Consider the following 23,599-nt stretch of genomic DNA (forward strand, 5'->3'; position numbering starts at 1 on the left):
AAAACTTCAAAAACAAAATATAAACAACAGCAGCAATCTGATCGAAAAGAGCCGCGATTTCTGTCCAGCAACGGATTAACGCCAAGGTTCCGAGTACCGAACCTGAAGAAGCTCCGCGTCACTCGCTCCCCGCACCAATGGCCAAACCTCGGCCCTGCGTTGTGCCGTGCTGCCAGGGAGAACGATTCGAGCTGGTGCACAAGTTCCCGTCGGACCGAGAGCGGGCCGAACAGTGGAAGCTGATTCTGGGGATTCAGGAGCTGGAACATCTGGACGTGGACGCGATCCGGGGCAAGCACTTTGTTTGTTCGCGACACTTTCGCGACTCGGACTACAAGAACAAACTTTCGCGCAGTTTGAACGTGACGGCTAATCCGTCGCTCAATCTGAACGGTCTGTGGCATCCGGAGGGACTGAACCGGGTTATTCCGCCCATGGCAAGGCCTGGGATATCTGCCGAGAGGATGTCGCAGGAGCAGAAGAATGAGGAACCGATGGGGAATGTGGTTACGGTCAGTCTAGAAGTTCAACCCGGCCACGACATGCAGGTTCTGGACCAGGAGTCGAACATGATGTGCATCTACAATACCGACAGTGTCGAGGATTCTGTCCAGCAGCAGTCGTCCGTGCAACAGATCGACATCATCGAGATTCCAACTCCGACGCCAAAGCCGTTACCGGCCGGTCAAGCTCAAAAGCGAACCCTTTCGGTGAAATCCCTCGCCGGCAGCACCCCGGCCAAAATCTTCAAAGTGCGGAACAACGCCGAATCCGACGACGTGACCGTGCTGAAGGGCCAAGCCAGGCAGGAACTCATCCTGCGCAAAATCAAGCTGGCCACATCTCCCCAGAAGCCCTCGTTCCGATTGACGCCCCCCACCCGAACCGTGCCGGCAACGGTTTCAACGGAAACGCAAACGGACGCGGAGACGGAATCGTCATCAGTGGAAAGGCTTGAACAACCGTCGGACGCGCAGCTGCAAGTGCTGGACGTGTCCGCGGAGGACAAGACGACCAAAATGACCAAGGTGCTGGCCCTGCTCGAGTGTACGCCGGAGAATTTGGCCAAATTGCAGCGGAAGATGGGTTGTGCGGACGGCGGAGCGATCCCGTTCGACGAAAAGCTGTTCCAGGAGATTGCCCAGGGCGAGGAAGATAAAGGTATGATTTGAATCATTTTAGGTAAATTAGAAAAACTTTACAATTAAAATCAGTGCGCCCATTGTCCAGCGACGCACTCCAAAGGCCAACTGATAGCTGCTGCTGGCGATAGCTCGCGTTGCACCCTATCTCCGGGATTGATAACCCAGCAGAATTTGTTTGGAAATTTCACTCATCAAAACGCCACGCACGTCGATTGCGCCGGTGTCGCGTTATCAACGAACGCCAGACAGCTTTTTTGCCGTCTCATCCGATCGTGCGCGGATTTTTGCCCCCCTCCGTATTACATGATTGTTCACGGTGGGTAAGAAGGGGATTATTATGCGACTTGCATGCACCTCAGAAATTCTTTCTGGAGCTTGTTAGGGAGACTATTTTGAGTCAGAAAAATCAACTTCCAAAATATTCTGTCGGTGAAAACTGATTTTATCTCGATTTGAAGTTAAAAAACCTAATATATCACCTAAAAACTCAAAAATACGTCTAAAACCTTGGTCTATCTCTGGACAAAGATGTACATTTTCATCTAGATATCAATTTTTAGTTCACAAAATATATTACTGACATAGTACACCTTAAATCGATCCATTACTTGAGTCCTAGCGTCATCAGGAGGTGTAAAATAATGTTATTTCTAAAAAATATTTTCAATTTGCTCTGGTAAATTAACTGTCATGTCTGAATTCAAAAACTAATGTTGTAGCATTGTTGCAAACGAAATGAAGAACAATTTTGCAGAAAAAAGTATGACATTTTATCCATTTAAAGTAAAGTTATGTCTATTTTAGTGGGAAAATTTCTACCAATTTTCAAAATTCTTCGATATTTAACTCATGCTTGTTAAAAACAGCTACTATGATCATACTCAGGAGGTTGTAACAAAAATTATAATTTGACGGTCATTCAGGGGCTGGTTACGGTGGGCATACTGAGCTAAAATTCCAAATATGAGCTTGATTGAACTTAACAGGAGCTGGCGTTTTGCATTTGAATTTTAATGAGATCTAACTCGTAGAAAACACTTTTTTCAAAAATGTAGATTTTTTGTCACTTTGGCCACTGAAGCGTTTATTTTAAACATCTTTGGTGTGTAGGACAGGTCCTTGCAGATGTTTTGACTTATATAAAATTGAAGTTTTGAGCAAAATTAAATGGCGCTGCGCCTATGTTTTCTGCTGAGACGTTTTTCATAAAAAAATTAAAAAAAAATGAAGGCCTGTACCGAGCTCCAGAGTGCTTCAATTCAATATTCTATATACCAAAACATCTGCAAGGATCTGTCCTACACCCCAATGACGTTTAAAATAAACGCTTCAGTGGCCAAAGTGACAAAAAAATCTATATTTTTGAAAAAAGTGTTTTCTACGAGTTAGATCTCATTAAAAATTCAAATGCAAAACGCCAGCTCCGGTTAAATTCAATCCAGCTCATATTTGGAACTTGAGCTCAGTATGCCCCCCGTAACCAGCCCCTGAATGACCGTTAAATTATAATTTTTGTTACATCCTCCTGAGTATGATCATGGTAGCTGTTTTTAACAAGCATGAGTTAAATATCGAAGAATTTTGAAAATTGGTAGAAATTTTCCCACTAAAATAGACATAACTTTACTTTAAATGGATAAAATGTCATACTTTTATCTGCAAAACAATTCTTCAAACAATGCTGCAACATTAGTTTTTGAATTCAGACATGACAGTTTATTTACCAGAGTAAATTGAAAATATTTTTTTAGAAATAACATTATTTTACACCTCCTGATGACGCTGGGACTCAAGTAATGGATCGATTTGAGGTGTACTATGTCAGTAATATATTTTGTGAACTAAAAATTGATATCTAGATCAAAATGTACATCTTTTTCCAGAGATAGACCGAGTTTTTAGACGTATTTTTGAGTTTTTAGGTGATATATTAGGGTTTTTAACTTCAAATCGAGATAAAATTCGTTTTCACCGACAGAATATTTTGGAAGTTGATTTTTCTGACTCAGAATAGTCCCCCCAACAACCTCCAGAAAGAATTTCCGAGGTGCATGCAAGTCGCATAATAATCCCCTTCTTACCCACCGTGTGTTCAGTTCGAACCGGACCTGGTAACGATTAACACGTTTTTGGAATTCTTTCCAGCAGCTGAGATGAAGCAAACGACCGTTGACGAACGATACTTCCTGACGCTGGTGCGGCCCGGCCAGGAGGAACCGGTGCCGGTGAGTTACATCTGGCTGCGGGATCACTGCCGGTGCAACGAGTGCTACAACCACGAGACCTTCCAGCGGACGCTATCGGTGCTGGACATTCCGGACGATGTGGCGCCAGAAAGTTACGAGGTTCGCGACGGCAGTTTGAACGTGATTTGGAAGGACGGCCACCGGTCAGCGTACGAGTTGAGCTTTGTGTTTGACAATCTGTTCGAGTCGCACCGGGAAGCGACTCTGCAGGAGCAGCTGCGGCCAGTTCTGTGGGACCGGGAGTTTATCAGCGATTGTCCGGACTACTGCCGGGTCAAGCTGAACGAGCTGCTTTGTGACGATGAAGTCGTGGACAAGTTGGTGTCGAGTTTGGTAACGTACGGCGTGGCGTTCATCGAAAAGGTGCCCGCCAACACGCAAAGCACCGAGATGGCCATCAAACGGATCTTTCCGATTCACAAGACCTTCTTCGGTGAAATGTGGACCTTCACCGACAACCTGGACCACTCGGACACGTCGTACACCAAGGCGTACCTGGGACCGCACACGGACAACACGTACTTTAGCGAAGCGGCCGCCATCCAAGTGCTGCACTGCATCCAGTTCAACGGAACCGGCGGCGAAACGATCCTCATCGATGGCTTCAAGGCCGCCGAACAGTACAAACTCAAAAACCCGGAAGCCTACGAACGTCTCACCAAGGTCCCGCTGTCCTGCGAGTACATCGAGCACGGCCAATACCACGTGGACACGACCCCGGTTCTCAAAACCAACATCCTCACCGGCGAGCTGGAACAGATCCGCGTCAACACGTACGACCGCTCGATCATGAAGACGATCCCCCAGCAGCAAATGCCCCAATTCTACGCCGACTACAAGGGCCTCGTCGCGGAAATCAACGATCCGGCCAATGCGTGGCAATTCTCGCTCCGACCCGGCACCGTGATGCTGTTCAACAACTGGCGCCTGCTGCACGGACGGATGGCCTACACCGGCAAGCGTGTCATGACCGGTTGCTACGTGGCCCGGACGGACTTCCAGAGTGTGGCGCGAACGCTCGGCATTATCTCGTGAAGGCTAATCGGCAGAAATAATGCGTTTGTTGAAAGAATGAAGATTGCTTTTGTTTTTCCTCTGGTAGAACTGTAAAGAACTGTCCTGACTTTGAATCGGCTAGCTATCTGCGGCCCCGTAAATAGACATTGTTTTGGAAACATTGGCAGCTATTAATACATTATCATCGTAAATGCGGAGAATTAACAGAAAAAGTTGCGGGTAAGCGCGTGCATCCTTAATCAGTGAACTGTTTATTTACTGAAATTTCTTTTATTTCAGACTAAAGTTAAATTCTCGACTCATCGAAAAGGTAAGACCTGAGTTATTTGACTTGAAATATTTGTAACAAACTTTCGAAAAAACAAAACAAATAATGCAAATTGTGTTATGCGCATAGGCTTTGGTTGAGACACATCTTGATTTGGCTGGACCTTTTTGAGTACTTTCTCTGTGACCAAAGAAGCTAATTTGCATCACTAGTTCGTCCAGGTGATTCTGAAGACAATTTTAGCAAACTTTCATATCGAAATTCAAAAAATCAAATTCAAAAACTGCGAGCATAAATTCAAATTTGCATTCCAAAATAAAAATAAAACATTTTTTTTTATTTGTAAATCCGAAATTATCAAGTTCTAATATTCTAAAATTCCACAATAAAAATTTCTCCAAATCTTAATATAATTTATCGAAATCTATGACTATCAAATTCTTAAATTCTTAAATTCTTAAATTCTTAAATTCTTAAATTCTTAAATTCTGAAATTCTGAAATTCTGAAATTCTGAAATTCTGAAATTCTGAAATTCTGAAATTCTGAAATTCTGAAATTCTTAAATTCTTAAATTCTTAAATTCTTAAATTCTTAAATTCTTAAATTCTTAAATTCTTAAATTCTTAAATTCTTAAATTCTTAAATTCTTAAATTCTTAAATTCTTAAATTCTTAAATTCTTAAATTCTTAAATTCTTAAATTCTTAAATTCTTAAATTCTTAAATTCTTAAATTCTTAAATTCTTAAATTCTTAAATTCTTAAATTCTTAAATTTTAAATTTTAAATTTTTAAATTTTAAATTCTTAAATTCTTAAATTCTTAAATTCTTAAATTCTTAAATTCTTAAATTCTTAAATTCTTAAATTCTTAAATTCTTAAATTCTGAAATTTAAATTCTTAAATTCTTAAATTCTTAAATTCTTAAATTCTTAAATTCTTAAATTCTTAAATTCTTAAATTCTTAAATTCTTAAATTCTTAAATTCTTAAATTCTTAAATTCTTAAATTCTTAAATTCTAAAATTTAAATTCTTAAATTCTTAAATTCTTAAATTCTTAAATTCTTAAATTCTTAAATTCTTAAATTCTTAAATTCTTAAATTCTTAAATTCTTAAATTCTTAAATTCTTAAATTCTTAAATTCTTAAATTCTTAAATTCTTAAATTCTTAAATTCTTAAATTCTTAAATTCCTAAATTCTTAAATTCTTAAATTCTTAAATTCTTAAATTCTTAAATTCTTAAATTCTTAAATTCTTAAATTCTTAAATTCTTAAATTCTTAAATTCTTAAATTCTTAAATTCTTAAATTCTTAAATTCTTAAATTCTTAAATTCTTAAATTCTTAAATTCTTAAATTCTTAAATTCTTAAATTCTTAAATTCTTAAATTCTAAAATTCTAAAATTCTTAAATTCTTAAATCTTAAATTCTTAAATTCTTAAATTCTTAAATTCTGTAATTCTGTTATTCTGTAATTCTGTAATTCTGAAATTCTGAAATTCTGAAATTCTGAAATTCTGAAATTCTGAAACTCTGAAATTCTGAAATTCTGAAATTCTGAAATTCTTAAATTCTTAAATTCTTAAATTCTTAAATTCTTAAATTCTTAAATTCTTAAATTCTTAAATTCTTAAATTCTTAAATTCTTAAATTCTTAAATTCTTAAATTCTTAAATTCTTAAATTCTTAAATTCTTAAATTCTTAAATTCTTAAATTCTTAAATTCTTAAATTCTTAAATTCTTAAATTCTTAAATTCTTAAATTCTTAAATTCTTAAATTCTTAAATTCTTAAATTCTTAAATTCTTAAATTCTTAAATTCTTAAATTCTTAAATTCTTAAATTCTCAAATTCTTAAATTCCTCAACTGTTAAATTCTCAAATTCTTAAATTCCTCAACTGTTAAATTCTGAAATACTAAAAAAATAAAATGCTAAAAAAAAACTAAAAAAAATTAAATACTTGAAATACTAGAAATTATAGAAATACAGAAAATACTTTAAAAACAAAAAAAAAAAATGAAAAAAAATACTAAAAATATTTAAAAAACTTAAAATACTAAAATTAATGAACGTAAAGACTTCCATCATTGCCATGATCAATAGTAACAATACTAAAATACTAACAATGCCAAAAATACTGAATATCTCAAGATTACGAAAAGTACAGGGAAATCGGGAAAAAGTCGGGAATTTGCCAAAATCCGCCAAAAATCGGGAAAAGTCGGGAATTTCTGATTTTTGTCTACAAGTCGGGAAAAGTAGGGAATTCTAAGCATACTTGTTTGAAAATAATTTTTTAACTCTTGAATAATTTTGTAATATTTTGTGCAATTTTCAAATTGAATTCGCTCAATTCTGCTTTAGTAACTTACATTAAATTTAAGGTTCTTTTCACTATATCAATATATTTGAGTATGGAAAAGCTGTTTAAGACATTCTAAAATTTAATTAATATTGGAGTCTTTGACACAGATCTTCATAATATTTTTCATGAATCATATGATCTCTATTAATATTTGTTTATCAAACAAGAGATTAAGTTCATAAAAAACTAATATAAAAATAGAGCCTAATGGCCAGCTTAGAGTTATGATTCTATTTCATTTTGTCACATAGATTGAATATTTAAAAACAGATTCCAACTTGAGTTTGGCAATAGTTTTTTTGGTAAATATTTTCAATTTTTTAACTTAATTCATTAAGTAATTAAAAATATTTTTTTTCAAATGTTGCCTTTAAACTTTTTTTGAGAGTATGGGTAAATAACCTACACAGAAAAAAATAATGTAAATTTGGAAGCTGTAATTTTGGAAGGTTGAATATTACCTCTTTTATGATGTAATTTTACCTCAATTTAGACTGAAAAAGTGACATTACACCAGAAAAGTGGTAAAATTACACATTTCCAGAGGTAAAATTACACCTTTTTTCTTACATAAAAGATGTACCCCTTCCCAGATGTAATATTACCATGATTTTTTTTCTGTGTACTATACATAAAGCTTGATTTTCAGTTTTCGGAAAACTTAACTAACGAATAAAATCCAATATTGAAAAACTTTTTACGTTTTGAAAACATAAAGAAAATTTTGAAATTGCAAAAAAAAATAATCCAACAAATTTAGAGTTATTCCAAACTGTAAAAAAATTGTCTCTTCAAACATTTTGCTTAAAATAAGTGGTAAAACATAAAATCACATCAAACTGAATGTTCATTGAAAAAAAAGTCAGATACAGTCAAATACTGACCACTAGATAAATTAACATTGATTAAAAATACAATATCAGAAATTACAAAATTAAAAAGGGAACTTGGCAAACAATTTTTTTTTATAAATTCCTTGACATATTTCTAAATCTTTTGAATGAATAATATCAGCAGTTATGTTTTAATCATTCTTTGATTTAAAATGATGATGAAGTTTAAAAATAGGAACGCAATTTTAAGTTCAGTTATCTTTGACTTTTTGTCATTTCCAGATAAAACGAAGTATCAAAAACTATACTCTTGCCAATTTAGAAAATAACATGGAAGTTATAAGTACTGTTTTTCGATTTTTTAAAGACTAATTGTTTGTGTTTCTATTCAGAATCATAATAATTAAATTCCATTTTTGAAGTTTTTTTTTTTGTAATTGTTGTTTAGTTTCTGTATTTACAAAAAAATGCCTATGTTTGGATTATTTTTAAATTCATTTAATTTTTTTTGGTGGTTAGTATTGACTTTTCTTATTGATTTTTTTTTGTTTGAAATCATTCTTTAGATAAAAAATGCGTATTATTTGAGCATTCTGGAAAAGTCTGAAAAAAGTCGGGAATTTGAAAATGGGATTTGAGTGGCCTAAAGTACTAACAATACTTAAAAATACACAATATACAAAAAATACTTAAAAATACAAAAAAAACCAAAAATTCTCAAAATTTTTAAAAATGCTAAAAATTTTAAAAATACAAAAAATAAGAGTGACTAAGTACTAACAATACTTAAAAAAACAAAAAAATACTTAAAAATACAAAAAAAAACAAAAATTCTAAATTTTTTTAAAAATACTAAATTTTTTAAAAATACAAAAAAAAAATAAAAATACTTATAAAAAATATAAACATTGAAAATACTAAAAATACTAAAAACACTAAAAATACTAAAAATACTAAAAATACTAAAAATACTAAAAATACTAAAAATGCTAAAAATACTAAAAATACTGAGAAACTGTAATACAACGCAAGAGTCCTGATTGCTCAAAATCAACCATTCCATTCGCGAGCACAAATAGCAGGCGACGCGATACTGCCCTGATGAATTCCTACTGTTTGTCACTTTGAAACCATTCGTTCCGAACACTCTTTTTTCTACTCTCCTTCTCTCTCTGATCGGCTCAGTCTCCGAACGGCTCAGGCAGGCCGAACGTCGCCGATCACTCTGAACTGAAAACATTTTTTCTCTGATGCGCTGCGTTATACTCATTGATTTGGGTTGCCTAAAATCAATGTTAGGTATCAATTAAATTGTGCATTTATTTTGATTTCATAACATTATAGGCATTATTCAAAGAAACATCCACCAAGAAAAATCAAATTGATGGCAAACTGAGGGCGGGAAAACAAAAAGACTGCCGCGCTGCCGTTTTGTGAGAATGGCTCTTCGCTGAGCGTGGTAGTGTGTGAGTGTCGTCGAGCGACGGAGTAGGCAAAAAATTTCGCGATGTATTTGTTCGCTGAGTGAACAGTTCAGGCCACTCGCTGACTGCTTGCGAGACTCATTTGCTCACGAATGCTAGCGGGTTGGAATAGGCGACGAATGGATAGGCGATGAGTGAGTGGTTTCTGTTCATTGATTTGAAAATCAGGACCCTTGAATACTAGAAATGTTAATATTCTTAAATCCTTAAAATTTTAAATTCTTATATTCTAAAATTAACAGAGCTTGAAATTCTAAAACCATAAAACCCTAGAAAATTTAAATTTGAAAACCTTTAAATTTCAAAATTGTTTAAAAAAATTATTGTGAGATGAATAATTTCTTGATCCCTTCAGATTTACGCTTGAAGAATTCAATTAATAGTCAGGACCCGGTGCCTGCAATCCCCGTTACAGTTTATATGGAATTCCAATAAGAATGTAACAGAAAAATTAGGCTTCGGGTCCAGACTGTTAATGCTTCTTCAACCACAATGTCCAATAAGAGTTAGTTGTCATATAGACTTTTATTTATTCCGCTCAATGTTTACTTTATTAATAGTACCATCAAATTAAACACAAACACAATCAAGTGCAAACTGCTTCCTCGAAGCCAATTTCCCCCACTAGCCGCCGTCAAGTCGAAGAACTGCACCTGCACGTAGATCGGCACCCGAATCTCCTCGTCCATCGTGAACTGCAGATTCACGCGCGGCCCAAAGACCAGCTCCGCCTCCTGGAGCACGCTCTGGCGGGGCACATGCCGAACGGTCGCTTTGCCGTGGTAGAACTGATACTTGACGTTCAGCAGCATGTTGTTACAGCTGAACAGCTGGGAGTTGGGCGATGATCCTCCGCCGTTGGACGAGGCCGTCACCGGTTCGTTGATGTAGTTTTGGGAGTTGAGCTGGATCCAGTCGGAACTTCGGTTGACCGGGTTGCCGTACTTGGAGAGGTACAGGTTGAGGGAGTTGTAGTCGCTGGAGGTTGGAGTTAGGTTGTGTAGAAGCAGGTCGTTGATGTTGGTTTGAAGTTGTTGACAGAATAGGGTTAGGTTGGATTCGATGCTGACGTTCAGCTGGGGTGAGTAGTTGCACTTGGTCCAGATGCTTTCTCCAAACAGGACTTGGTGGTGGAACTGGTCGTTCAGTACGCATTGGTTGCGTCGACTTTTGGGCAGTTTTAGACGGAAGGTTTCGTCCGGATCGCGCGTTCCGTTTGTGAAGTAGCTGAGCATGTACTTTTTGGAACGTTTTTCTTCGATGGTGTCATTTTCTGGGATTAGAAGACGTGTTACGAGCACGGGTTTGCCCACGAGGTATCCCAGATTCCCGCTGACCTTCCGGGAGAACTTCTCCTCGTCTTTCCGCTTGAACTCGACCGAAATCCGTTGCCAAATGGTGTCCTGTTCCAAGTCTATCGATCCGCACAGCAGTCTAGTTTCCATCGCTGTCAAGTGAGTGTAATTGTGAACGAAGCGAATCTTGACCTCCGGACAGTACCAGCTGTACGACCCTTCCGCATCGTTGACGCTACTCTGGTTCGTCTTTTGACAGTTTTGTCCAGAGAGATCGCAGAACCGGACCGAGCTATTGAAGCAGTCTTCGTCCAGGCAGTGTTCCATGATTTCCGCCTTGGGCGATCGCAGATATCGGACGGATGCCTGCTGCTCCAGCAAGGCAAGGTTGAACAGCTCCAGATCTTCCAGCGATCGGAGACAGTCGGTAGACTGATCGCGAAGGTAGCGCACCGGTTGAGCCAGCTGACACTCGGAGTTGGTTAGCGAGAACGGAAGAGCTGCGGGAAGAAAGGTCAATTTTGACTAACTGTGAAAATATGAATTCCTTACTCAAAGTTTCAATCTTTTCACTGGTTTCGTTGTACAGTTTGATCCGATCGTTGACACGGTAGGTTGAAACCGGTCCTCGCTTTGGAACATCCCCGACCGGAAATATCTCACTCCACTTGTACTTGGTCGAAGATTCCTTTAGACTTGGATCGTAAAACTGTAAAATTTTAAATTATAATTTCTATGGATGATTTCGAATAAACTTGAATAATTGAGCTTACCACACCACCGCCGCCGTCCTCCCCCTCTTCCGGTGGCCGATGCTCACCGACCAGGCAAAACAAGCCACCCTGAACCTCGCACGATTGGAGTCCCTCGCGGTGGTGATACTCGGCAACGTCCAGCCGCTCTTCGGAGCAGCTGAACGTGCGCAGGATCTGGTCGCTGCAGTCGATGTCGCAGCAGCAGTTTACGTCGCAAATGTTGATCTGAGAGTTGTTGAAATCTTTTAAATCGAAATTTTCGGAAGTAGGTAAAATGTATGTTATTATGTACATTCCAGACTCGATTATCCAAAGGTTAGTATGGGACTTCGGATAATCGAATCACAAACAAAACATTTTTTTTTAAATATTTTTTGACTTTCTTATTTTGCCCATCAAAATCGAGTTCCGCGACCCTTTTTTAGACAAATTTGAATAGTTAATTTTGCTATTAAATTACAAAATCATTTTTTTCAATATTTGATCGCCGCCATTTTTGCCGCCATCTTGGATTTCAAAATCTAGATAACTTTAGCAATGATTTTCAGAACTAAGAAAATACTAGATTTTATGTGTTTTTCTGAAAGTATACGTTAAACTAAAATTTAAAATGATAAAAAGTCAGAATCGTCCAAAAATGACATGGGACAATTATGCGTAGAACGGCAGTTTAAGGGTCATACATATATATAAGCTCGACAATCAAAAATAAGAGAAGGCTTCGGATAATCGATTCTGACTGTGAGACTGTATATGTTTTAGAAGGTTCATTTGATTTAAGACATATTTGATTTTTTACGAATTTAGACATTGGTTTAGCAAAAAATAGAAATAAAATAAACTTATTATTCAGAAGAAACTGTCGAATATAGCCAGAACTCGATTACTTATCCGAAGTCCTCACCAAAATTTCACAACGAATAATAAACACTTCGGAATTGGAAACACGATTATTTTTAATTCTTATCAAAATTTAGTTCTCTATAATATTTTATTAAAATATGCTCCAATGTGAACTAATAGTCTGTAATCGAAGATGGCGGCTACGTTAGGATATTTACTGTAAATTCTCTCAGAAAGGTCATTCCATGTTTTTTTTGTATTTTTTAATCTGGCTGAAACTTTTTTGGTGCCTTCGGTATGCCCAAAGAAGCCATTTTGCATCATTAGTTTGTCCATATAATTTTCCATTCAAATTTGGCAGCTGTCCATACAAAAATGATGGATGAAAATCCAAAAATCTGTATCATTTGAAGAAATTTTTTGATCGATTTGGTGTCTTCGGCATAGTTGTAGTTGTATGGACTACACTGAAAAAAAATATACAAGGTAAATTTTTTTTGGTGATTTTTATTTCACTTTTTGTCACTAAAACTTGATTTGCAAAAGAACACTATTTTTTTTTCATTTTCTGATATGTTATTGGGGACATCTAATGCCAACTTTTCAGCAATTTCCAGAATGGGCAAAAAATCTTTGACCGAGTTATGAATTTTTCAATCAATACTGATTCCGCAATATTGAATGTTTGACCCTTTTGAAAGATAAGTCCTGATTTAAAATTTTTGTAAATATTGTTTTCGAAATGATTGGAAAATTTCACGAATGTTTCATATTTTAACATTGTAAATCGGATCATTAGTTGCTGAGATATCGTCGTTAGAAAAATGTGGGTTGTTTGGGTGAGACTTAGAAAACATAAATTTTCCTGTTTTAAAACCTTTACATGGCAATATCTCAGCAACTTAGAGGCGTATCAACATAGTTCAAAAAAGCAAAATATAGAGAATTTTCACAGCTTTTCAAAATATTTTTTTCAAATGTGGGCAAACATGTGCACTAATTAAAAAAAATGAAAATCTGCGACTGTTTTCAAAAAAGTTACCTTAAAATGGCTTTAACTTGAAAACGGTGCACTTTATCAAAATTAATTAATCAAATATTTCGATTTTTTTTTTAAATCAGTATTGATTCAAAAAATTTTAACGCGGTCAATGATTTTTTTAACAACCTGGCAATTTCTGAAAAGTTGGCATTTGATGTCACCTAAAACATATCAAAATATAAAAAATATAAAAAAAATGTTTTTTTTTGCAATTCAAGTTTTAGTAACAAAAAGTTATATTAAAAATCACCAAATTCTGTTTTATCGTGTATATTTTTTTACAGTGTTGTCCTTATCCATACCTAAATCTTTGCCGAAGATACCAAATCGATCAAGAAATTCCTTCAAAAGATACAGATTTTTGAATTTTCATACATCAGCTTTGTATGGACAGCTGCCAAGTTTGTATGAAAAATTATATGGAAAAATTAGTGATGCAAAAATTTCCAGCCGGATAAAAAAAAAAAATAAAAATGGAATACCGACTTCTAAGAGAATTCTATTCTATTTTCCGAAGTCTCTCTAGAACCACCTAGAACCTTCCAATAATCGAATTTCAGATACCTAGTCAAATCTTTGGATAGTCGAGTACGGAATGTTATTTCAATTGAATATCTACCTTAACTCGAAAACTTGCAAATTAATTGTTAACTGTAACAAAATCTTTAAATTGAAAAAAAAAAACTCCGTTGTAATCAATCTATTCGATTAACTAACAACATCTTGATCAAATCGTGTTTTGCCGCAGTCAGTCGTTGTTTACAGGAATTGAACGTATTATGATTTTCTTTCAACCTTGCTTGATTTAAACCAGTAAAAAAGTGATGTTGAGGATATAAATTAAAAGTTGACTACAAAAAAATAAGCCGCCTTCGTGGCGCAATCGGTTAGCGCGTTCGGCTGTTAACCGAAAGGTTGGTGGTTCGAGTCCACCCGGGGGCGAGTAACTTTTTGGAAACAAATCGTTTTTAATGCAGTTACGTGACTTTTATTTAAAATACACTCCAGACACAGATCCAGACTATCCGAAATCATTGCCAAAATTTTACTTCGTTCTTGTTCAATTTTGTTTTTGTTTTGCTTTTGCATTATTTTGACTCAAATATGACCCCAGTAGCGAAATTTTGAGAATTTTCATTTAGCAGTCCAATCACAACAAAAACAACCACTCGAATTTGATTTTGGGTCGCTAAACTTGAGAGAGGGGTTGAGATTACAAAAAAAAGTGCTCACGTAGTTTATGGATGGTCCCTATCTTAAACTTTGAGTAAATATGGCAATGGCAAAGCTGAACCTAAAATTGGTTTTAAATAAGGCTTATTTTAAATTCTTGGGCTCGAAAAATGAAATATTCCCCATTTTCTGATGTAATAAAACACATTTTTTCAATAATAAAATCTGTCAACATTCCTAAATGTTCCCATCATTTTGTTTCACCCATAATTAGGGTATATGACCCTATTTTGGACCTAGTACCTATTTTGGACCTATTTTTTTTCATCGAGGTAGTTCAGGCTTTTAAAGTACGAATTCACTGAATCCAACCAACAGAAAGTGTAGACAGGATCGTTTTGTATCTTACCTCTTCCAAAAATGTTAACATTTTTGATTATTTCCGCTTTTTCAGCCACTTTTTCCAACGCCATTCGAACTTCCTTTCATTTTCCTAGCACATCGATTAGGTCCAAAAAATTCGGCCTCGTTGCTTATCAGATTTGGCTCGCGAAACCTTGATGATTTTTTCTGTTTTGCACTGACACCAAGCAATTTCGTCCGGTTTTCGAGCAATGTAACTGTTGTTTATTTAATTCTTTCTTGTTTTCCGTCACTAAACCATTGAAATAACTATTCTATTATCGAAAAAAAACTCAATTCAAAATATTTTTTTCAAATCAGTCGCATTGGATCAGTTTTTGGACCTACTTTGCCGTCGGTTCAAGGCTATCACCAACACATGTATAACAAGGTGTTGCCAGTTTAGTTTATCAATATATTTCGATATTACATTGAAATTAATTGATAATTTTTAATTTAATATTTTGAATTGAATTTCGTTACTGTAATTATTTGAAAGAAATCCAAGCTTTAAAAGCAAATGATTAACAGAAACAATGAAAATATGTTTTTAAACGATAAAAATGCAAATTGATGCTAGAGATTTAGATGATTGTTAACCGATTGCAAAGTATCCCAAAATTTAAACTGATGTTGATTTATTTTTGTCTTCAACAATTTAGCCGCATATATTTTTAATTTTTTTCAAAAATGCAAACTGGCTAAAATTGTTGGAAACGATTTTGAATTGAAGGTCTTGAAAATTAAAGGGTCTAGTTGTTAAATCGTCAGCTGTCACCGTGAAGGAGCTGTCAACATCGCTTACAAGGGGTTTTGAAAAAGTTAAAAATTAAATTAAAAAAACTTGAGTAAAGTTTTAAAATGATCCTAAGCGCTAGTTGTAAACAAATCAATTTTTCGATTAGAGCAGTTCTCTAGGATTTCGGTCATTCGATTTTTTTGTATTTTTAATCCGACTGAAACTTTTTGGTGCCTTCGGTATGCCCAAAGCCATTTTGCATCATTAGTTTGTCCATATAATTTTCCATACAAATTCGGCAGCTGTCCATACAAAAATGATGTATGAAAATTCAAAAATCTGTATCTTTTGAAGGAATTTTTGATCGATTTGGTGTCTTCGGCAAAGTTGTAGGTATGGATACGGACTACACTGGAAAAAAATAATACACGGTAAAAAAAATTTGGTGATTTTTTTATTTAACTTTTTATCACTAAAACTTGATTTACAAAAAAACACTATTTTTAATTTTTTTTATTTTTTGATATGTTTTAGAAGGCATAAAATGCCAACTTTTCAGAAATTTCAGGTTGTGCAAAAATCACTGACCGAGTTATGAATTTTTAATCAATACTGATTTTTCAAAAATCGAAATTTTGGTCGTAAAATTTTTCAACTTCATTTTTCGATGTAAAATCAAATTTGCAATCAAAAGTACTTTACTGAAATTTTGATAAAGTGCACCGTTTTCAAGTTATAGCCATATTTAAGTGACTTTTTGAAAATAGTCGCAGTTTTCATTTTTAATTAGTGCACATGTTTGCCCAGTTTTGAAAAAATATTTTTGAAAAGCTGAGAAAATTCTCTATATTTTGCTTATTTGGACTTTGTTGATACGACCTTTAGTTGCTGAGATATTGCAATGCAAAGGTTTAAAAACAGGAAAATTGATGTTTTCTATGTTTCACCCAAACAACCCACCATTTTCTATCGTCAATATCTCAGCAACTAATGGTCCGATTTTCAATGTTAATATATGAAACATTTGTGAAATTTTCCGATCTCTTCGAAAAAATATTTTGGAATTTTCAAATCAAGACTAACATTTCACAAAGGCCAAACATTCAATATTACGCCCTTTTAAAATGTTTGTCTTGATTTGAAAATTCCAAAAATATTTTTTCGAAAAGATCGGAAAATTTCACAATTGTTTCATATATTAACATTGAAAATCGGACCATTAGTTGCTGAGATATTGACGATAGAAAATGGTGGGTTGTTTGGGTGAAACTTAGAAAACATCAATTTTCCTGTTTTTAAACCTTTGCATTGCAATATCTCAGCAACTAAAGGTCGTATCAACATAGTCCGAATAAGCAAAATATAGAGAATTTTCTCAGCTTTTCAAAAATATTTTTTCAAAACTGGGCAAACATGTGCACTAATTTAAAAATGAAAACTGCGACTATTTTCAAAAAGTCACTTAAATATGGCTATAACTTGAAAACGGTGCACTTTATCAAAATTTCAGTAAAGTACTTTTGATTGCAAATTTGATTTTACATCGAAAATGAAGTTGAAAATTTTACGACCAAAATTTCGATTTTTGAAAAATCAGTATTGAAAAAATTCATAACTCGGTCAGTGATTTTTGCACAACCTGAAATTTCTGAAAAGTTGGCATTTTATGTCTTCTAAAACATATCAAAAATAAAAAAATAAAAATAGTGTTTTTTGTAAATCAAGTTTTAGTGATAAAGTTAAATAAAAAATCACCAAATTTTTTTACCGTGTATTATTTTTCCAGTGTAGTCCGTATCCATACCTACAACTTTGCCGAAGACACCAAATCGATCAAAAATTCCTTCAAAAGATACAGATTTTTAAATTTTCATACATCATTTTTGTATGGACAGCTGCCGAATTTGTATGGAAAATTATATGGACAAACTAATGATGCAAAATGGCTTTGGGCATACCGAAGGCACCAAAAAGTTTCAGCCGGATTAAAAATACAAAAATTAAAATTGAAGAAAAAAGACCGATTTCGTAGAGAATTGCTCATTAGTTCTCGATCAATTTACGAATTATAAATAAAAAATGCTTTAATTATCATCTGCACGTCTTTTAAATGATCTTTACGAGAAAACAAACAAAATTTGGTTTGGTTCAGAAAAAAATCAAAAATCTGTCGGAGATCGTGATGGCTTTTAAGACGTATTGCAAAGTAATCAGAGAAATATACACATGAATAATATATTTTTGTAAATTTTATCTGATTTTTGCATATTTATCTATGTATGATTTTGAAAATACAGGTATAACGATTTTTTTCACAACAGAGCAATCTACGTGCGTATGTATTGCGTGTACGTACAAGAAAAAGATTGAGGTTAAATTTTGTCCGGCCAGCAAAATCAAATGGTGCGCTAGTGTGTGTACGCAAAACGTCATAAAGCTCTATTGGCAGCGTTTGTTTATAATAAATTACACTTTTAAATTTTACCGTGTCAATCATGTTAGAAACACAATTAAACCAGCTAGAAAAATAAAAAACTTCGGAAAAAAATAAGCATAAGCGGTTAATGCGATGTTAACATTATGAATTTTATGATTTGAGACATATAGCCGGGGTGACTTTGATAGGTTTGATATTTTTCCGCAAAATGAAGAGTAAAAATTGAATACGTACGGAATGGTATGGAATCATAATGACCGGGGTAGAAAAGTGCTCAAAGTACCTCATGAAGAACTTTTCATGAAATTTTGAAAAGTTTAAAAAGTATGTTAACTATAACTAAGAAAATGTTGATAAATAGCATTATTTCATCTTCTCAACATGTCATGATTTTTTTTCAATGAACATGATTTTGAATCGTAAAACGGAATGCATTTTCGGATTCATCGGACAATCTTCTACTAGGAAAAGGGTACTAGGAAAAGGTAAAATAAGTAATATTAATATTATTAAATATTATTTGTTTTTGAAACATAATTTTAAAAAAATCTCACAATTTAAATGCATTTCCAGTAAAACAAATTTCAAATAAAATGTGAAAACGTTTGATTCATTATTTAAATTCAGTTATACATGTAATACAAATCCATAATTTAATGAACAAAACTAGTTTCAACGAATTTCAGGCAAAGTTCTGAATTTTTAACAATATTACCTAAAATTTATATGTATTATATTAAAAAGCTTATAAACATAATTAACTAAGTATTGACATAAATGATTTTCTTAAAAATTATATCAGCAACCTAATTGATGGTAAGTTTGAAGTAAAAATAATGTTTGAAAACCTCAAATCTGCTTTTAACAAGACAAACTATGACTATCAAAGGCACCCTGGTAGTCAAACAAAGATTTTTTTTTCAAATACATATTACATTGTTTTAAAGTGCAACATGTAGTTAAACTTTTGTCAAGCAACTGTAAAGTTTAACATGACAGATGAGAAAGTTTCACACCAAGTTACAAGCTATAATCTCCCTTTAAAATTTCTTGATTGTTTAATAATATTTGAACAACAGCTCTGCGTAAAATTTAGAACCTTTTTTCATTGTAACTTGTTATGTATCTGTGTCATTCATTTAATTTTAAGATAAGGTGCTTTTATTGCGAGTAATAACGGGTTGTCTTTTATGTTCTAATGCTTGTACAATTAGGTTGTAAGAATATGCAAATTGTAAATAGGACAGAGACCTGCTAAAAATGCGTGAGTTTCCATTCGCCGAGCTCCCCTGGTGTAGTGGTACGGGTTTCGCTTTGTAAGCGGAAGGTCGATGGCTTGAAACCCATCTGGCGAGGCAAAAGGGGTAGGTGGCGGTCGAGAGGGGATATCGGCTGCTGCGGGAATTGACTTTGTCAAGTCCCAAGCCTCTCCAAAACCCATCCCATCCAATCTCTCGGACGATATGTTGGCGACTGAGTCTGAGCGTTGAAGAACTCTGTAACAATACGCAGAGAAGAGCTTCAAATGCTACTTTCGACTCGGTCACATGCTCTCAGGCAAAATTCGAGCTGAAGATTGGGCTATATGATCGGTAACGATCTCTAGATGGGTCAAAAATAAACGAGATTTCCCTCAATCTCGCTCATCTCCACGTCCTCGGATCGGTCTCTCGTGCTCGTGTGGCATGGCATTTGGGGGATTGGTCTGGGGAATGAGAGGGGCAACTGCTCGAATAATTTGTCAAATACTGTCTCGCTCAAACAATAGCGCTACGGAAGACGATCGTTCGGCAGGCTGTGTATAGCAGCAAAACAGAAAACCTGAGAACAGATCATACTACAATAGATACGCAAGTGTCGCAGTGGTCCGTGTCTGTTCACAGTAAAAAAAGAGTTTCCATTCAATATGATTAAAACACGTTTTCAAATTCAAATCCATTGTTTCATCATAATTATTTAATTTCTGAAATAAATATTTTCCAAATTATAATCGTGGATAGGCCCTTTGGTTTATCAAACCGAGTTTCTGCAAGTGTACGTGTTGCCACCGCACGCCGCAATTCGAGTTGTCCAAATTTCAACCAATCAGAGTGTAGGTCCAAAATAGGTTCAGCGATGTCTCCAAAATACATTCAATAAGTCCAAAAGCATCCAAAAATGTTTTACTTGAAATGCTTATTACAATGGAATGGTTAAATTATTTTAAATTTTCAATAGTACACTTTGTTCAGCATAAATTAAGGCACAAAACAATCCTGAAACGAGCCAAATTAGTTAGACCGTTCCTGAGAACTATGCGAAATATGTTGACGCTTTGCATAGTAGGTCCAAAATAGGGCCATATACCCTATTTCCTTTCAAATTTAGAGTTTTTTTTATTGATGATTACTACTAGAATAAGTTAAACTCGGTGTTTTGTCGGCCCGGCTAGCTCAGTCGGTAGAGCATGAGACTCTTAATCTCAGGGTCGTGGGTTCGAGCCCCACGTTGGGCGCAGAGTATTTTTTAAAGCTTCTATCTAAGTAACCTTTATTGGTCAGTTTCTGTTGATTTCTTTAACAGTAAATTAATTGGGGATGTAGCTGAGATGGTAGAGCGCTCGCTTAGCATGTGAGAGGTACGGGGATCGATGCCCCGCATCTCCAGGCTGCTTTTTATTGTTGTAGCCAACGTTGCAAGTGATACTGACCTTCAGATCGCAGCTGCAATAGTACCCGGTGGGAATGGTCTTAACGAGACGACCTTCCTTCGGTGGTTCGTAAGGTTCTTCTGCTTTAGTTGGATTCTGGGTAGTTTTTGGAGACGTTGTTGAAGCAACTGTTGTACTACTCGTGCTCGTTTCCGATTTACTTCCGGTGGTAGTACTGGTACTTCCGGGCGTTGTGCTACTGATTGTAGTAGTTTCGACAGTTGTTGAAGTGTTGTCGGGAACTGTAGTGGTTCCTGTTTCGTTGGCCACCTTCTGGTTCACTTTGGAAACATCAATCTTGACAAAGTGCTGCAGATTGCTATGTTGTCCGTAACTTCCGACTACAGTTACTACTAGTATCAAAATCGCTAAAATTTCACCGCAATTCGACGCCATTTTCGGCAAAGTTTTTAAATATCAACATCAACTCCACCTCGACACTTCCGGCTGATTTTGTCAGCAGTTTGTACCGTTCGATGCCGGAAAACACGGTGTCACTCTTGGCCACGGTGAACCCACCGGTGTGAAACTTCTCCCGCACCGTGTCGACAAACTTGGCCGACGAAACCTTCCAGGTGGCCACCCGGATCCGGTGCAGCCCCGGTTGGGTCGGCAGAAACGCAAAGCCGTACCCGACCGGCCAGTAGTTGTCGAACGAGTTGAGCGCAAACAGTTCCACGTGCAGCTTTGGCCAACCCTGGATTCCCCGGCAGGCCAGGTGCAAATCGAGCGGCGTTCCAAAGTGGGACCGCCGGGGGTCGACGCGGGCCGTACTGGCGGCACTCTGTCCCTCGCAGTGACCCTCGATCACCTTCCAGCTGGACCCGAACTGGACGCTCCACTTGCAGAACAGGTTCGGCTCTTCAAAATGCGACGCGTGGCACAGCTCTCCCAGGATGTGTAGCTCGGCCATTAGGCGGGAAGGGGACAGGGCTTCCGCCGGGGCATCACCGGATTTAGTAGCTTTATTTTTTTTAAAGGGGAACCACTTTGTTTGGAGTGCGATACGAAAATGACACTTTGCGGTACGGTGGTGGGGTGGCCAAACATACCGTTGCCATGGAAGCGACCCGTTGTTATGGAGGTTGCACGTGGTTTCGGGGCACGGATTCACGTGGAACGGATTGGAAAATGAAATTGAAGGAGGATGTCTTGATGATAAGTTTGTGATAAGTTAAGTTTTGGTTTAAATTAATTAATACAATTTTGTATCCTAGAATACATACAGAAATTTTGTATTTTTTTTATTTAAGTGTAGACTTTTTGTTATATGATAACCGAACATATGACAAAATTCTTTATTGAACCATTCTCTACGAAATAAGTCTAATTATTCTATTTTTTAATCCAGCTGAAACTTTTGTGGTGACTTCGGTATGCCCTAAGAAGCCTTTCTGCATCATTAGTTTGTCCAAATAACTTCCCATACAAATTTGACAGTTTTCCATACAAAAATGATATAAGAAAATTTAAAAATCTGTATTTCTTAATTAATTTTTTGATCGATTTAGTATCTTCGGCAAAGTTGTTAGTATGGATAAGGACTACACTGAAAAATAAAAAATGATACGCGGTATATTTTTTTGTTAATTTTTAATTTCACTTTTTGTCACTAAAACTTGGTTTGCAAAAAAACACTATTTTTATTTTTTGATATGTTTTAGAGGACCCAACTTTTAAAACATTTCCAGAATATGCAAAAAATCTTTGATCGAGCTATAAATTTTTGAATCAAGAGTGATTTTCTTCCAAAAATCGAAATATTAGTCGCAAATTTTCCTAAATCAAGACTAACATTTCAAAAGGACGTAATATGGAATGTTTGGCCCTTTTGGAATGTTAGTCTTGATTTTAAAAAAACTGAAAATATTGATGTCAAAAATTTCGGAAAATTTCACGAATGTTTCATATTTCAACATTGAAAATCGGACCATTAGTTGCTGAGATATCGACATTAGAAAATAATGGGTTGTTTGAGTGAGACTTAGACAACATCAATTTTCCTATTTTTAAATTTTTGCATCGCAATATCTTAGCAACTAAGGATCGTATCAACAAAGTTCAAACAAGCAAAATATAGAGAATTTTCCCTGCTTTTAAAAATTATTTTTTTTCAAGAGTTGGCAAACATGGGCACGAATTGAAAAAAATATGAATAACTGCGACTATATAAAAACAAAAAATTGCCATAACTTGAAAACGGTGCACTTTTGAAAATTTCACTGAACTTCTTATTGATTGCGAATTCGATTTAAAAAATACATATATTTGTGACCTGGGTGCTGAATTGTGGTTCGCAAAACGGCCTCAATTTTGAACTGTCAAAGTGGAACCAATTTACTGTTTTCCAAAAGTAGAAAGTATTGTTATCGATCATTAAAAAATGTTTTTTTTTGCTGGAATGAAAAATTTGTGGCTTGAAAAATTTGTGGCTTTTGAGGAACTGAAGTTTAACTCAAGAACTTTTACGAAAGTTGAAGACGGAATCTTATTTTTTTAAAATTATGAATGAAAATTGTTTATGGAGTCGATGCGGTTGTAACCAACTAGAAGCTGTCTTAACTGTTTGATTCCGGTTGAAATCCTACTGGTTAAGTGAAAATCTTCTCAGTTTGTTGGATCAGTTTTTTTTTTGGACTGGCTGCGCTTGTGTTCGATTAGATTAGATTAGATTAAATCAGTTTGTTGGATTAGCTTTGCTAGAATTAGCGATGTTTTTCGCTGGGCCAGGAAGAGCTGCATTCCCAATTCAGCCAGGGAATTTATCTGCGACATCGCAGGATGACACTCTCGCCGCAGGACTTCGTCACCCATAAAAAAGCATCTTCTAACCGATCGAAATTTGAAAACACACACAATTT

General features: G+C 35.4%; 3 protein-coding genes and 2 non-coding genes across 6 annotated transcripts; 3 read left to right on the plus strand and 2 right to left on the minus strand.

Moving 5' to 3' along the window:
* LOC6044961 lies at positions 1-4,467 on the plus strand. Of its 2 annotated transcripts, none has more exons than XM_038263791.1 (2): positions 1-1,161; positions 3,291-4,467. In XM_038263791.1, exons 1-2 carry the CDS (start codon positions 138-140, stop codon positions 4,424-4,426), a joined length of 2,160 nt encoding a protein of 719 aa, XP_038119719.1. In that variant the 5' UTR covers positions 1-137; the 3' UTR covers positions 4,427-4,467. The 2 variants fall into 2 exon arrangements, with proteins under 2 accessions (XP_038119719.1, XP_038119720.1); XM_038263792.1 differs by having other exon boundaries at positions 3,294-4,467.
* A 5,420-nt stretch (positions 4,468-9,887) lies between these two features.
* Positions 9,888-21,158, minus strand: LOC6044962 (tectonic). Its single transcript, XM_038265639.1, has 4 exons — positions 20,739-21,158; positions 11,432-11,638; positions 11,211-11,367; positions 9,888-11,158 (listed from the first exon to the last, which is right to left on the minus strand). Exons 1-4 carry the CDS (start codon positions 21,132-21,134, stop codon positions 9,909-9,911), a joined length of 2,010 nt encoding a protein of 669 aa, XP_038121567.1. The 5' UTR covers positions 21,135-21,158; the 3' UTR covers positions 9,888-9,908.
* Trnan-guu lies at positions 14,167-14,240 on the plus strand. Its single transcript has one exon. It is a non-coding gene; the product is annotated as a tRNA-Asn (tRNA).
* Trnak-cuu lies at positions 20,471-20,543 on the plus strand. The gene has a single exon. It is a non-coding gene; the product is annotated as a tRNA-Lys (tRNA).
* On the minus strand, positions 21,093-21,758 carry LOC6044964 (B9 domain-containing protein 2). Its single transcript, XM_001862354.2, has one exon. It carries the CDS (start codon positions 21,649-21,651, stop codon positions 21,115-21,117), a length of 537 nt encoding a protein of 178 aa, XP_001862389.2. The 5' UTR covers positions 21,652-21,758; the 3' UTR covers positions 21,093-21,114.
* Between the last annotated feature and the right edge of the window lie 1,841 nt (positions 21,759-23,599).

Source organism: Culex quinquefasciatus, chromosome 3, assembly GCF_015732765.1.
Source record: "Culex quinquefasciatus strain JHB chromosome 3, VPISU_Cqui_1.0_pri_paternal, whole genome shotgun sequence".
Lineage (NCBI taxonomy): Eukaryota > Metazoa > Arthropoda > Insecta > Diptera > Culicidae > Culex > Culex quinquefasciatus.

Excerpts from the sequence above, each read along its gene's own strand:
- LOC6044961 (XM_038263791.1), top strand. The coding sequence starts at position 138 with ATGGCCAAACCTCGGCCCTGCGTTGTGCCGTGCTGCCAGGGAGAACGA. Across the intron at positions 1,162-3,290 it reads CCAGGGCGAGGAAGATAAAG|CAGCTGAGATGAAGCAAACG; the intron begins GTATGATTTGAA and ends AATTCTTTCCAG.
- LOC6044962 (XM_038265639.1), bottom strand. The coding sequence starts at position 21,134 with ATGGCGTCGAATTGCGGTGAAATTTTAGCGATTTTGATACTAGTAGTA. Across the intron at positions 11,639-20,738 it reads ATTGCAGCTGCGATCTGAAG|ATCAACATTTGCGACGTAAA; the intron begins GTCAGTATCACT and ends AACAACTCTCAG. Across the intron at positions 11,159-11,210 it reads TGAAAAGATTGAAACTTTGA|CTCTTCCGTTCTCGCTAACC; the intron begins GTAAGGAATTCA and ends TTCTTCCCGCAG.
- LOC6044964 (XM_001862354.2), bottom strand. The coding sequence starts at position 21,651 with ATGGCCGAGCTACACATCCTGGGAGAGCTGTGCCACGCGTCGCATTTT.